Source organism: Aphis gossypii, unplaced genomic scaffold (genome assembly GCF_020184175.1).
Source record: "Aphis gossypii isolate Hap1 unplaced genomic scaffold, ASM2018417v2 Contig00421, whole genome shotgun sequence".
NCBI lineage: Eukaryota > Metazoa > Arthropoda > Insecta > Hemiptera > Aphididae > Aphis > Aphis gossypii.
Window position 1 is genome coordinate 2,491 of NW_026083098.1, and position 12,206 is coordinate 14,696.

The window sequence follows — 12,206 nt, forward strand, 5'->3', positions numbered from 1 at the left end:
TTTATTTTCGACCATGTTGCTTATTGTCTGTTCGTCAATAAGATATTTATATTGCAGACCTTGGTTAGTCGTATCATATCTCATAGATTGTCTTATTAAATTATTTGTAGCAGCACTCACTTCTTGTGGAAACTATATATGTTGCTGAAAAGCTTTCATTGTGTCTTGTGTGTATATACCAGCATTCATAAGCGATTCTGGACTTTTGTACGACCACGTCCAGGTTGTAGCCGGTTTGAGCTTTTGTGGTTTTTTTATTTCTTGTATATTTGGTACAATACCAAACTAGTCTCCTTCCAAATTGAAGCCAGGTGGAAGTAGTATATTACAATCAATTTGAGTTCCAAATTGTTGCAATATGTGCGTTTTGGGGGCCATGAAAAACGTTTTGTTGTTATATAAAACTGGTAGTTCATTAAAACATACCTTTTTTTCTCGATATTTCAACATTTACCTTTTTACATTTTTTTAATATATTATTTCGCCTGTTTTCACTGCAGTAAAACCTGGTCCTTCACCCATAAGATACGAAAAGTCGGAAATGCTCGAAGAGGCTAGTGTAAGCTTTTGTTGTAATATTTTTCGTTCGAGATCACACTGTTTTTTAATTATGTCATTATACAATGATGTTATCGTAGATTTAAAGAAGTTTTCAACATAAACAAATTTTGTATTAACGTAGGCTAACAAATCAGTGTTTTGCGGAGAAATTGTTGTTGTCGTAAATCGATTGAAAATGCGGTATCTACAAGTATGACTAACTGAATGTGTTCAGTTTGAATCACTGGCATCCCGCATGCAAAACTTTTTTTAATTTGTTTTAGGAAAAATATATATTTTATCCGTTTCCACAATATAGGTATATATATTATTTGAAAAATCATTAATGGCATTTGAAATTATTAACGATGCAGGACCATCATATAAAACATTGAAATCTTGTACTTCACAAGTGAAATGGTTGTTTGTCCATATAGTCTCTCCTTTAAAAGAATCAAAACCATAATTTTCAGATAATTTCATTTTGGTTCCTGTTGGAAGTATGAGGATATTTTCTTTACTATTTGTTATAGCCGTACCTTCTGAAAGCAATATTTTAAATTTAGCTTGTACGACCACATCTTCCCACTCTCCTCTGCTTGATTTAAAAGTTGTGCCTTTACAATTACCATACTTGTCTAATGTTCCGGCAATGGTATTTGTTACAAATATCGTTTCGTTTATTTTTAAATATGTCACTACTTCTACCGTTTGAAAAGTGAAAGATTGTTTCTGATGAATCTCTGAACATCTAGCACTACCTAATTCTATTATATTCTATTATATTATTAAATAATTTTTCAAAAGTATTAAAAGTATCTATATAGGTAATTGCCATAATTTTACAAAAATGTTTGTTTTGGTCGAAAAGGGAATCATTATTTTTTAAATTTGGTCGAAATTTGGTGGTATCATTCCGTTTGTAAGACTCGTCGAAATATAATAATCGAAAGTTAATACCTAATTATCTCCGTTCAGAATCATTTTTAATCGTATACAAGATTTATCAATGAACTAAAATTTAAAATTAAAAAAGTATATTTTTAAGTAGTTATAAATGGGTACTTACTTGAGCTCCTTATTTCACGTGTACACGCTTTCACGTATTCACGTATTCACGTATTTACATATTTGACAATTATATTATATTAATAAGGTGTAACATCAAATTCTAAATATAGCACTTATAAAATTATATATAAAATATAAAATAACATGAACAATTATGGACTCTACCCACATATACCTCCAATAAGTGTTTAAATTTGTACTCTTAATATTAGCCATTATACACAAAATCTACAGCAATTTGAACAAAAACAATGTACCTATCATGGTTTATTAAATTAAACATATAAATAAGAATGATTTCTAATATTAATAATTCAATGCATTTTATAATTGTTACAAAATAATCAGATTTATCACGGAAATAACTAATAAGGATTGAATATAATCGTATAGAATTATAGAATATAATATTATATAATAATAAAAATGGCAATATTTTTATGAATATAAAAAACAAATAATATATGAATGATTGAGTACACATCAATAATAAATAATAACCATAACACATGTAAATGAGAAATTTCAAATTAAATAATATAATATTATGGTATTAAATTTCGGTTTTGATATAAGAAAACCAACAAACAAATTAACATTTTTTGTTAATAGTGATGTTCGCTTTGAATTCACTACATTTCCAGCCGTTGAAAAGCATCGTTCAGAACTCACTGATGTGGCGGGTATTGATAAATATTTTTTTGCCAATATTCCAATTGCTGGGATATTTATCTTCTCTCGATTTCCACCAATCAAATGGATTTAAGTCGAACTTAATTGAGGTTCAGCTAAATATTTTGAAACTCTGTCGTCGTCAAATCGTTGACTTTCAGTTACATCATCACCGTAAAGGAACTCAAGTGCACTTTTTTGAAGTGATGGTTCGCGTCGTGTATTTACATTATGAACATCAGTTCTGTTTAATAAATCCATAACGGACGATCGAATGTTTTCTCACGCAACGATAGGTTCATGATCCAAATTTTTATATCTTGGATCAAAAATGATGAGATTTGTCGTACAGAGACTCTGCTTTCTGAATCACACTCAAGATTAATCGTTCTTTTATCAGAAATAATTGTTTGCTTAAAATTACTTATAATTTTGTCGTCATTAATGTGTGGTATTAAATGGTTTTCTAATAATTTTTTAAGCAATGGCCTTACCATTGAAGTCGGTGAATGCTTTTCTCCACATAGAAGTGCTGTAATTACTTGGAATGGCTTAAGAAGAATTACAAGAATTTCTATTTTTAACTATTGATGTTCTAAGATTTCTAATTTTTGGGCTATGTGTGTGGAAGTAATAGATCGATCAGCAATCACACTAGAAATTGGACACCTGTTTTTAAAAATACGTTCCAGCATTAAGTAGATCGAATTCCATCGTGTTTTACAAGATTGCAATAAAGACTGTTCAGGCATACCTAATTGTTTTTGTTTATTTAATAAAGATTTTTTTGCCAAATTAGAATGTTTAAAATGCCCTACTAAACTGCTACTTAGTTTAATTATTTCGGAAATTGTATCTTCTTTTAATGCTTTATTAATAAATAGTTGTAAACTATGAGCTGCACACGTCACATCTGAAATATTATAATTTGTTGTACTAGTAATTAATTGAACGGCATTTACTACATTTTTAGCATTATCTGTAATAACAGTGGTTAATCTATCTTTAATATCCCAATCAGCAAATACATTTTCTAATCTTTCTGCAATATTTAAAGCTGTATGCCGTTCTTCCATTTCTTGGGTTGTTAAAGTAAATGACAACGGAGACCAATCATTATCTAAAGCATGTGCAGTTATAGTAATATACGAATTTTGAGCTAATGAAGACCAACAATCCGATGTGCACACAACACTTTGGACATCTTTTAAATTGTTTCGAATTTTTTCTTCGACAGTTGATTTTAAAATATGCAATCTTTTTTTTAATGCTTCTTCTTTGATAATCTTATAATTTGGTTCTACGACGGCCATAAATTGACGGAACCTAGAACTCGAACAAAATGACAGTGGTAACTGGTTCATAGAAATAAGTTTGGCCATATAGTTTGCTATATGAATTGACTCTGTTCTTTCAGGGTCACATTTACGATCAGTATCATTATTAGGTACAAAAAGACGGCGACGCTTTCTTGGTATCGGTTGTGTAAAATCATTATTAGTACCTGAAGATGACGATTCACTGTTTGTAAATGAATCTGTATCTTGTAAAGAGTTAATTGCTTCGAGATTATTTGATGAAATTAACCTATAGATATTAGATACGTGTTGGTTAAAAATAAACACTAATTTTCTTTACTTAAAAATCTAATATTTACTGTACAAAATTAATGCAAATATGTATGTATGTATTTAATATGTATAATATATGACATTTGATTTTATAGTAGGTTTTATAATAGATCGTCTTTTATATATCAACATCGATAACGATAATCTAATGTAATAAAATTTAACTAGGTATGATAACATACAATCTATACTCTTGAGGAGTTTGTGCTTTATAAGTAATAATAGTTTTTATATTTGTTGAAGAAAAATAACATAAAATAAATTCGTTAAATAGAATTTTTTTTTTTTTAGATAGAAACGTTTTCAAATAAAAATTACATAATTTCATATAATATTTTGTTGCACAGAGAGTTTCGTTAAATAGAAGTTTGTTAAATAGAAATTTGACTGTATTTAAATTTCTTTATTTTGGTATTTGAGATTTATTGTACTATTTTGTTAGGTTCGATTCAATTTTTCAGAAAACATTGTATTTATTATTCGCTTTAATTTATTCAAATAGAGTATTAGTAATTTTCGCGATTTGGATAAATTTTGTCCACATTTGAACATGCATATAAAAAATATATAGTGATTATGTTAGGTTAGTATGTTATGTTTATTTGAATCTCAAATTTTAAGTATTTTGAAAATCATAATATGCATATAAAATGCTAGAATAATCTTTGGTGAAAATTTCAAGTATCTACGGCATTATTTTTTTAGTTTAAACAAAAAAAAACAATACAAAATCGATTTATTCAAAAGCTAGTTTTACAAAAAAACTCCTATTTTTCCTTAATATATTTTTTTTTTGTTTTAATTTTTATTGCAAGCATTATTGCTTTTATTAATATAAAAAAAAAAAATCACAGCAAATTGTTATTATGTACATACTTTGTTGATGTTCCTGGTTGATTAACTTTATGCATAATTTTTAAATGTCTTATTAAAGACCCAGTTGTTCCACCAACACAAGAATATTCATTGTTTTCATCTTCATCACATAATTCACAATACGCTTTATCCCCTTTCCGTTTAGCATAATCCCAAACCCAACTTTTTTTTTTACCCATGACTGTGAAATTGTAACTGTACTTAACGAACAAGCAGTATAGAAAAAAAAAGTCAAATGTGAAAATACTTGTTGGTAAAATTATTATTTCTTATTGAATTCATCAATAACCGTTGATAAAATTAACAATATATCCAATAAAGAGCGTGCTCGCGAAAAATAATAATCACACAACACAATATTGGGTATACTTCTCTATTGTTAAACCTGGGGATGAGATTACGGCAGACAATTCAAAATAATAATAAATCAGTAATTTAGGTACCTACTTGTTTTATTTCATATAAACAAGCATCTATATCGATTATCTAACATAATATAATAATCAGTTAATTTGCTCGACACGTGAAGTACGTAAAGGACGGTCACCTTATAGAATATTATATATTATGTTATATCACTGCACAAATATCCGTGAACACGTGAATACGTGAATACGTGAATTATTCTAAAATACGTGAACACAGATAGTAAATTCACGTGTATTAAGTATACGTGAATACAAAATTTTCGTTCACGTATACACGGACTTCGTGTTCACGTATGTATTAATTCACGTTTTCGATCGAGACCTCTAGTACTTACAAATAATGTAGCGTTTGTTCTGAGTGTTGATGATATGTATATATATATATACAGTGCCGTAGAAACCGCCGTTGCAGGCGGTGCAATGCACCGGGGTACTTATCTTGAAAGGGCCCTACGCCCTTACCGATTATCTAATAATGTGACCTAAAATATACAAGAAAGAAAAAAGAAATTACGTTATAAAATTATACTAAATACTATTGTGAGATGATGAATATAGGCCTTTTTATTTATTATGTTGATAAACGCGTAGACGGTAATAGTTACATAATAATATGTAACTTTATTATGTATAGTGTCGTTAGTGAGTTTGTGGAAACTTATGATATCTCTGGCTTGCGAGCGACTCCATCAGTTTTGGCTCACGTTATCGCGATTATCTATTTCAAATTTTCAAAAAGTGTCTTTAGATTGTTGTGTTGAACAATGCGTCTATAATCGATCAGATAAACATAACATTTGTCGACTAGTCATTTATTCCTTAATACGCATGGAATATACAGCCTAGCTCTAGTGTGCGAGTATCACTTGTTTTTATTCTAATTAAAAATGTCTACTAAAAAACAATTGAGTGGATATGAAAAACGAAAAAAAAAAATACAACAGGAAGAACATATTTCAAAGCTCCCTAAATAAGTGGTTTTTTTACAAAAACAAGTGGATTGCCAACCAACGGTATGTATTCAACTATTTAAACTATTATATTTTATAAATAAATATAAAAGATGCATAGGTACAATAAAACAATTTTTTACTGGGTACCATTTATGTTTTGTGAAAATAATAATTCAGTGAATTATTATTACATATTTAGGTATATTATAAAATAATACTACGTTATTAATTATAATAACAAAAATAATGTTCGGCCTTTTCTTAGTATTTATTTTTCTAGTGTTTTTAACTATTTATTATTATTATTTTATTAATATACGTATTTATTTATGTAGTTTTACCTGAACATATGGACAAATTTGTTCACTGATAAAAACTCGACCACAGAATTAATATCAAATGACACACACACAGAAAATAAACAGGAGGGTTGCTCAGTTTTAATACTGAAACCCGTATGTCAACTGATGAAGATGAAATTATCGAAAGTACTACTCCCCCGGGTAAGTTAACGTTCTAAATATTTATACTAAAAGCATTGTACTAAAAGAGCAGGAATTTCTCATTATCAAAGATTTTATTATTGCTTTCAAATTTAATGCTCTTTCGACTTTTTCAATTGCTATTTTTCTTTGAATAAAATAACCAACAAAATTATCTAATTTATACTGACTATAAACCTAATACTATAATTTCAAAATATGAAATTACAGAATTCGATTTATCGGCAAGATTTCCAACCGACCGAGGAATGTTTGAAAATTGTATAAGCGATAAATTGAAACGTGAAATTCTAAAGTATGGACCTTGTAAACCAGAAATAGATTTTCCTGTTAATGACTGAAAAAAGAAAATTTTCAAAAATATATTACTACTTGAAGTTAAAAAATGGTACACTTATTCCTAGACCGTGGCTTTGTTATTCCGTAATTTGGGATATGGTTTACTGTGAAACTTGCTGGCTTTTTTCTGATAAAAATAATTGTTATATTAAAAAAGAATGGGTGGAGGAATAAATGACTAGCAACATCTCTCTCAGAAAATAAATATTCACGAATTTTCACTGTCACATTTAAATGCTATGAAAGTTAGATCAACGTGGACTAAAAATTTAATTATCGACAAAGAATTTGAAACACAAATATCAAAAGAAGCGAAATTTTGGAGAGATATATTGACGCGCATAATTAAAATAATACTAACTTTAACTGCAGGAAATACTGCTCTAAGAGGCAACGAAGGAAAACAATATTCTGAAGGAAATTTTCTTAGAACTGTAAAATTAGTAGCTGAATTTGATCCTATTTTAAAATCAGTATTTGACAATGAAAAAAAATTTAAAATTAAGTATTTGAGCCCTACTATTCAAAACGAATTAATAGAAATTTTAGCTTCAAATGTAAGACAAATTATTTGCAACGAAATATCAACTTGCAGTTCTGGATTTTCAATAATTATGGATTCTACACAGGACATTACCAAAGTAGATCAAGTTAGCATCATAATTAGATATGTTATAATTGATCATGAAAAGCATGTTTTGCAAGTTAAAGAGTCATTCATAGGATTTTACAAAATAGACCAACATGGAGCACAAGATTACGAAAACCTAATTTATTAAGTTCTTTCCGATACCAATTTAGATATAAAAAAATGCAAAGGGCAAGGATATGATGAGGCCAGTGTCATGAAGGGTATGTATTCAGGAGTTCAGAAACGAATTGTTGGTAAAGCTCCAAACGCCACGTATGTTCATTGTTGTGCTCACAATTTGAATTTGGTAATATGTGATGCCGCTAAAAGTTCTTCAGACGCTCTACGATTTTTTGAAACAATACAATCTATATTTAATTTTTTCAGCTCAAGCGCACCTCGTTGGGCACTTTTAGCTTTTGGAAATGAAACCAATGATATTCGTAAAAAAACACTGAAAAAACTTTGTCCAACACGTTGGGAAGCTAGACATAAATCGTTATTTGCACTTAAAGAAAGATTTGTAGATGTTTTAAAATCACTTTCAATGATTTTGTTAACTAGTCATAAGTCTGATGAAAAATTATTAGTAAATCCTTAAAAAATTCAATGGAGTCTTTTGAATTTGTTCTTATGATATGTTTATGGGAAAATATTTTAAGGTATACTCAATGTGTATCAAAAATGTTACAATCTCAAAATATAAATATTCAAAGTGCTTGTACTTTTCTAGATCAAGCTTATCAGTCAATTTCGAACCTTAGAGATAATTTTAAAGATATTTTAAATACAGCAGAACTAATATGTTCAAAATGGAATATATCTACAGATTTTAAAACTAAGCGACAGGCATTCGCTAAACATTATTTTGATGAAGTAGATGGAGATAGACGTTTAAATACAACAAAAGATAATTTTAAAGTCAAGGTTTTTTTTCCAATTATTGACACCGTATTGTTTCAAATACGTAGACGATTTGAAGGATTATATGAAGTTGCAAGTAATTTTAGTTTTTTAAATCCTTCTTCATTAAAAGAAAACACTGAAGCTGATATCATCAAAGCATCTTATGATTTTGCTGTAAAATATGACATCGATATTAGTTCTGATTTTACTCGACAAGTATTGTCTTTTAAATCAATTATTAATCAAATTGAATTGCCTAATATCCTTAGTATGGTAAATTACATAATAGAAAATGATCTTTCAAGTAGCTTTCCAGATATTATTACTGTATGCTCGATATTTTTAACTATACCAGTAACTGTCGCTTCAGCTGAACGATCATTTTCTATATTGAAACTTGTGAAGAATTATTTGAGAAATACAATTTCTCAAGAAAGACTCAATTATATTTCAATTTTAAATGTAGAAAGAGAGCGCACCGAAGAACTAAATATTGACAATTTCGCAAATCAAAAAGCAAAGAAAAAAAATTTTAAAATCTAACACTAATATTTAAATACTATGTAAATTAAATGTATACATATTTTGTAGCCATCATACCTTTAATTATTAATAATTTGTAACTAGATTTTTTTTTTTTTTTGAAATTTGTACAAAATAAAATTAAAATTTTATGTACCAGGTACCTATACTAGTTTTTATAAGATAATAGCATGCATTTTATTTTAATTTTCTTTGTGAGTATACTATACGAATATAATATAATATAATTATTATCATAAGTGATCTAATAATTTTAAATAGTCAATACCTAATATAATCTAGTTATTGTTATAATATGCCTCATAACGTTTTAGATGTTAACTTATTAAAATTCTATGATATTACCTTAAATTATATAATATTTGTGTAAATTTGTTTGTTTCAATATATTTATTCTAATACACGGTACACTATAAATGGTGTACACTATTTATGGGGCACCTACACCAATTTGCACCGGGGCACACAAGTATCTAGCTACGGCACTGTATATATATATATATATATATAAAGGTCCCCATACACTAGAGCGGTAGCGGTGGCGGTGGCGGTGGCGGTAGCGGTGGCGATAAAATGGAACACTTGAGTTCTTTTGAAAGTCCACACATCGGAGCGAAAATCGCCGGCGATAACGATAAAACCACCGCTGGACGTTATAGGCATAGGCGCAAATAGGGTGGGGCTTGGGGGGGCTAAGCCCCCCCTGATTCCATCTAAGCCCCCCCTAATTTACTCTTATATTAAATATATGTACCTATTATAAATATATAAATGGTCAATAATTTTTTTTTTTTACAATTTAATTATAGAATAATTGATTTATGAAATATTGGGAACATAAATATCGCGCGATATTCGAAAACAGTCACGTGCATCATGACTTTACCGCACGGTTAACATGTCGTGCATTAAAATGTTGTTCCTAGCCTAAGACTTATAAATAGACAAGTTATAGTAAAAGGTAGGATACTATGAATTAAATATTATATATGTGTACGAGTATATTATACGGGTAAGCTGGTAAACAGCTAGCGGTTTTTCCAGCGATTATCAAGCATATTGCCGATATAACGTCATAGTTTATTTTATTATTTATTAGTTCATGATCATTACTATTATTAGACATAAGTTATTAGTTTATTGCTGCTGTCTTGTCAGTTGTTATTACTTATTGGCACATTTTATCAACGTAGTCTGTACCATAGAAATTATGTTATAATATGACGTTTGTACGGACTGTACGCACTATTGTCTATTTCTATTAGTTCAGTCTTCAGTGTGACAGTTGACAGTTTTTAATTATACCGTATACTGTACATTGTAACTATAATAGCCAATGTCAGTGTAATGTTAATTTTAAAAACGTTTGCTATAAACAAGTTACCTCACCTTACATATTAAAAACGATTTGAATTATTATGGATAAGAAATTAGTATTTAGCATTTTTAATATAAAAAAAAGTGTATCAAGTACTCCTACTGAAAAAGATATCAAAGAAGACAATGATGGCATTCCACAGTCATCGTCCAGAGTTGTAGTAAGCATTCTTTAACATTTTTCATTTTTTTTTTTTTTATTTGAATTAATATTTCACATTTTAAAAGATTGATTCTTTGGATCTAAAAACGTTACAACATTACTAGTAGAAAATGCAAATCTACTATCAAACTCCTACACAGATCCACAAATTAATAGTTTTCAGTCAAATACCAGGGTAAATGATTTAGGTGTATTGATTCAGGTCCTGCTAAACCTATATTAGAAGTAAGTCTTACAATTTAATTATATACCTAGTTATTATTTTGATGTTAAATTGTGGCAGTACATAATTAGATATTTTAGTCTGTATTTATATTTATTTTTTATTTTATTTTAAATAGTAAAATAATAAATATAATAGTATAATATTACCTACCTATAAATATACATTTTAGTGTTTTCTATATATTTTTATCTTCTAACATAGCCTTTTGTAGCTCAAGTTTTAAAACAATGAGTATTAAATAATAATCAATAATTTTATTCTTCTGTATAGAAATACCCTCAGACACAATTTGGTTCACAAAATAGCGTTTTTCTCCTACAGTATATAGTCGTTTTGATTGGATAGGTATAGTGTGGTTGAGGATGCTATATTTTTGCTATCCTTGTAGAATGTTTGGGTCTAGAACTGTAGCTAACCATGGAATTTTCAACTAAGGATTTAGAAATTGGAAAAAATAGTGTTAAATAACTATTCTTAAACTATTTTGATACTTATATATATATATATTAATTTTTGTAGATTATTTATAAAAACATACTAAATATTAATTTTGTAATTTTTGGCTCTAGAGGAGTAGGATCGAAATACACTAAATCAAAGTTGGAGTTGCATTCTAATTGTCAGTACCATTTGACTTGTATGACAAAGTGGCATGCACATATCCAATCTAAAACTTCTGGTTCTGTCCATACATTAGTTACAAATGCACACCGTGATAAAATTAGAAAATAGAGATTACATGCTCATTAATTGATATCATACTATTTTGGCACATCAAGGAGTAGCATTTAGAGGTCATATTGAAAATGAAACATCTTTAAATCAAGTGAATTGGGTGAATTCAGTACCATATATTTTTTTATTTATAAAAGTACCTAACTAATGTTAATTAATTATATACCTATTTTATTTTTATCATGTTTACTGTAGGTAACTTAAAAAAGCATGCAAACTAATGGCAAAGTATAATCCAACTTTTGCTTTAAATTATGCTAAACCAACAAATCATACAAGTTGGTTAATACAAAATCAAATCATTGAGATATGCGCTAAACATTTAAGGAATACTATTGTTGAAGATATAATAAGTGCTGGAATGTATAGCGTTTCGTGTGATGAAGCTCGGTAATTTCTTAATATTATATTGTTTTTTTTTTTACTTAACTAGTCTTAAGCTACATTTTGATAATTGTTTTATATAAAAAAAAATTCTAGATGTCACAAGGAAGACAGTTTCTGTGTGTGTTCGTTACCCAAAAACCTTAAAGTAGAAGAACGATTTGTTGGATTTTTAGATGTATCTCAAAGTCAAAATGCTGACAGTTTAATTGGTGTTCTATTACAGTT

The 12,206-nt window shown here is 28.4% G+C and overlaps 1 protein-coding gene and 1 pseudogene across 1 annotated transcript; one reads left to right on the forward strand and one right to left on the reverse strand.

The window, feature by feature from the left end:
- Positions 1 to 2,156: 2,156 nt before the first annotated feature.
- On the reverse strand, positions 2,157 to 2,780 carry LOC126554058 (E3 SUMO-protein ligase ZBED1-like; annotated as a pseudogene).
- A 3,650-nt stretch (positions 2,781 to 6,430) lies between these two features.
- LOC126554061 (uncharacterized) lies at positions 6,431 to 9,768 on the forward strand. Its single transcript, XM_050209174.1, has 3 exons — positions 6,431 to 6,674; positions 6,885 to 9,066; positions 9,622 to 9,768. The coding sequence occupies exons 2-3, from the start codon at positions 8,254 to 8,256 to the stop codon at positions 9,766 to 9,768; spliced, it is 960 nt and encodes a 319-aa protein (XP_050065131.1). The 5' UTR covers positions 6,431 to 6,674; positions 6,885 to 8,253.
- Positions 9,769 to 12,206: the final 2,438 nt, after the last annotated feature.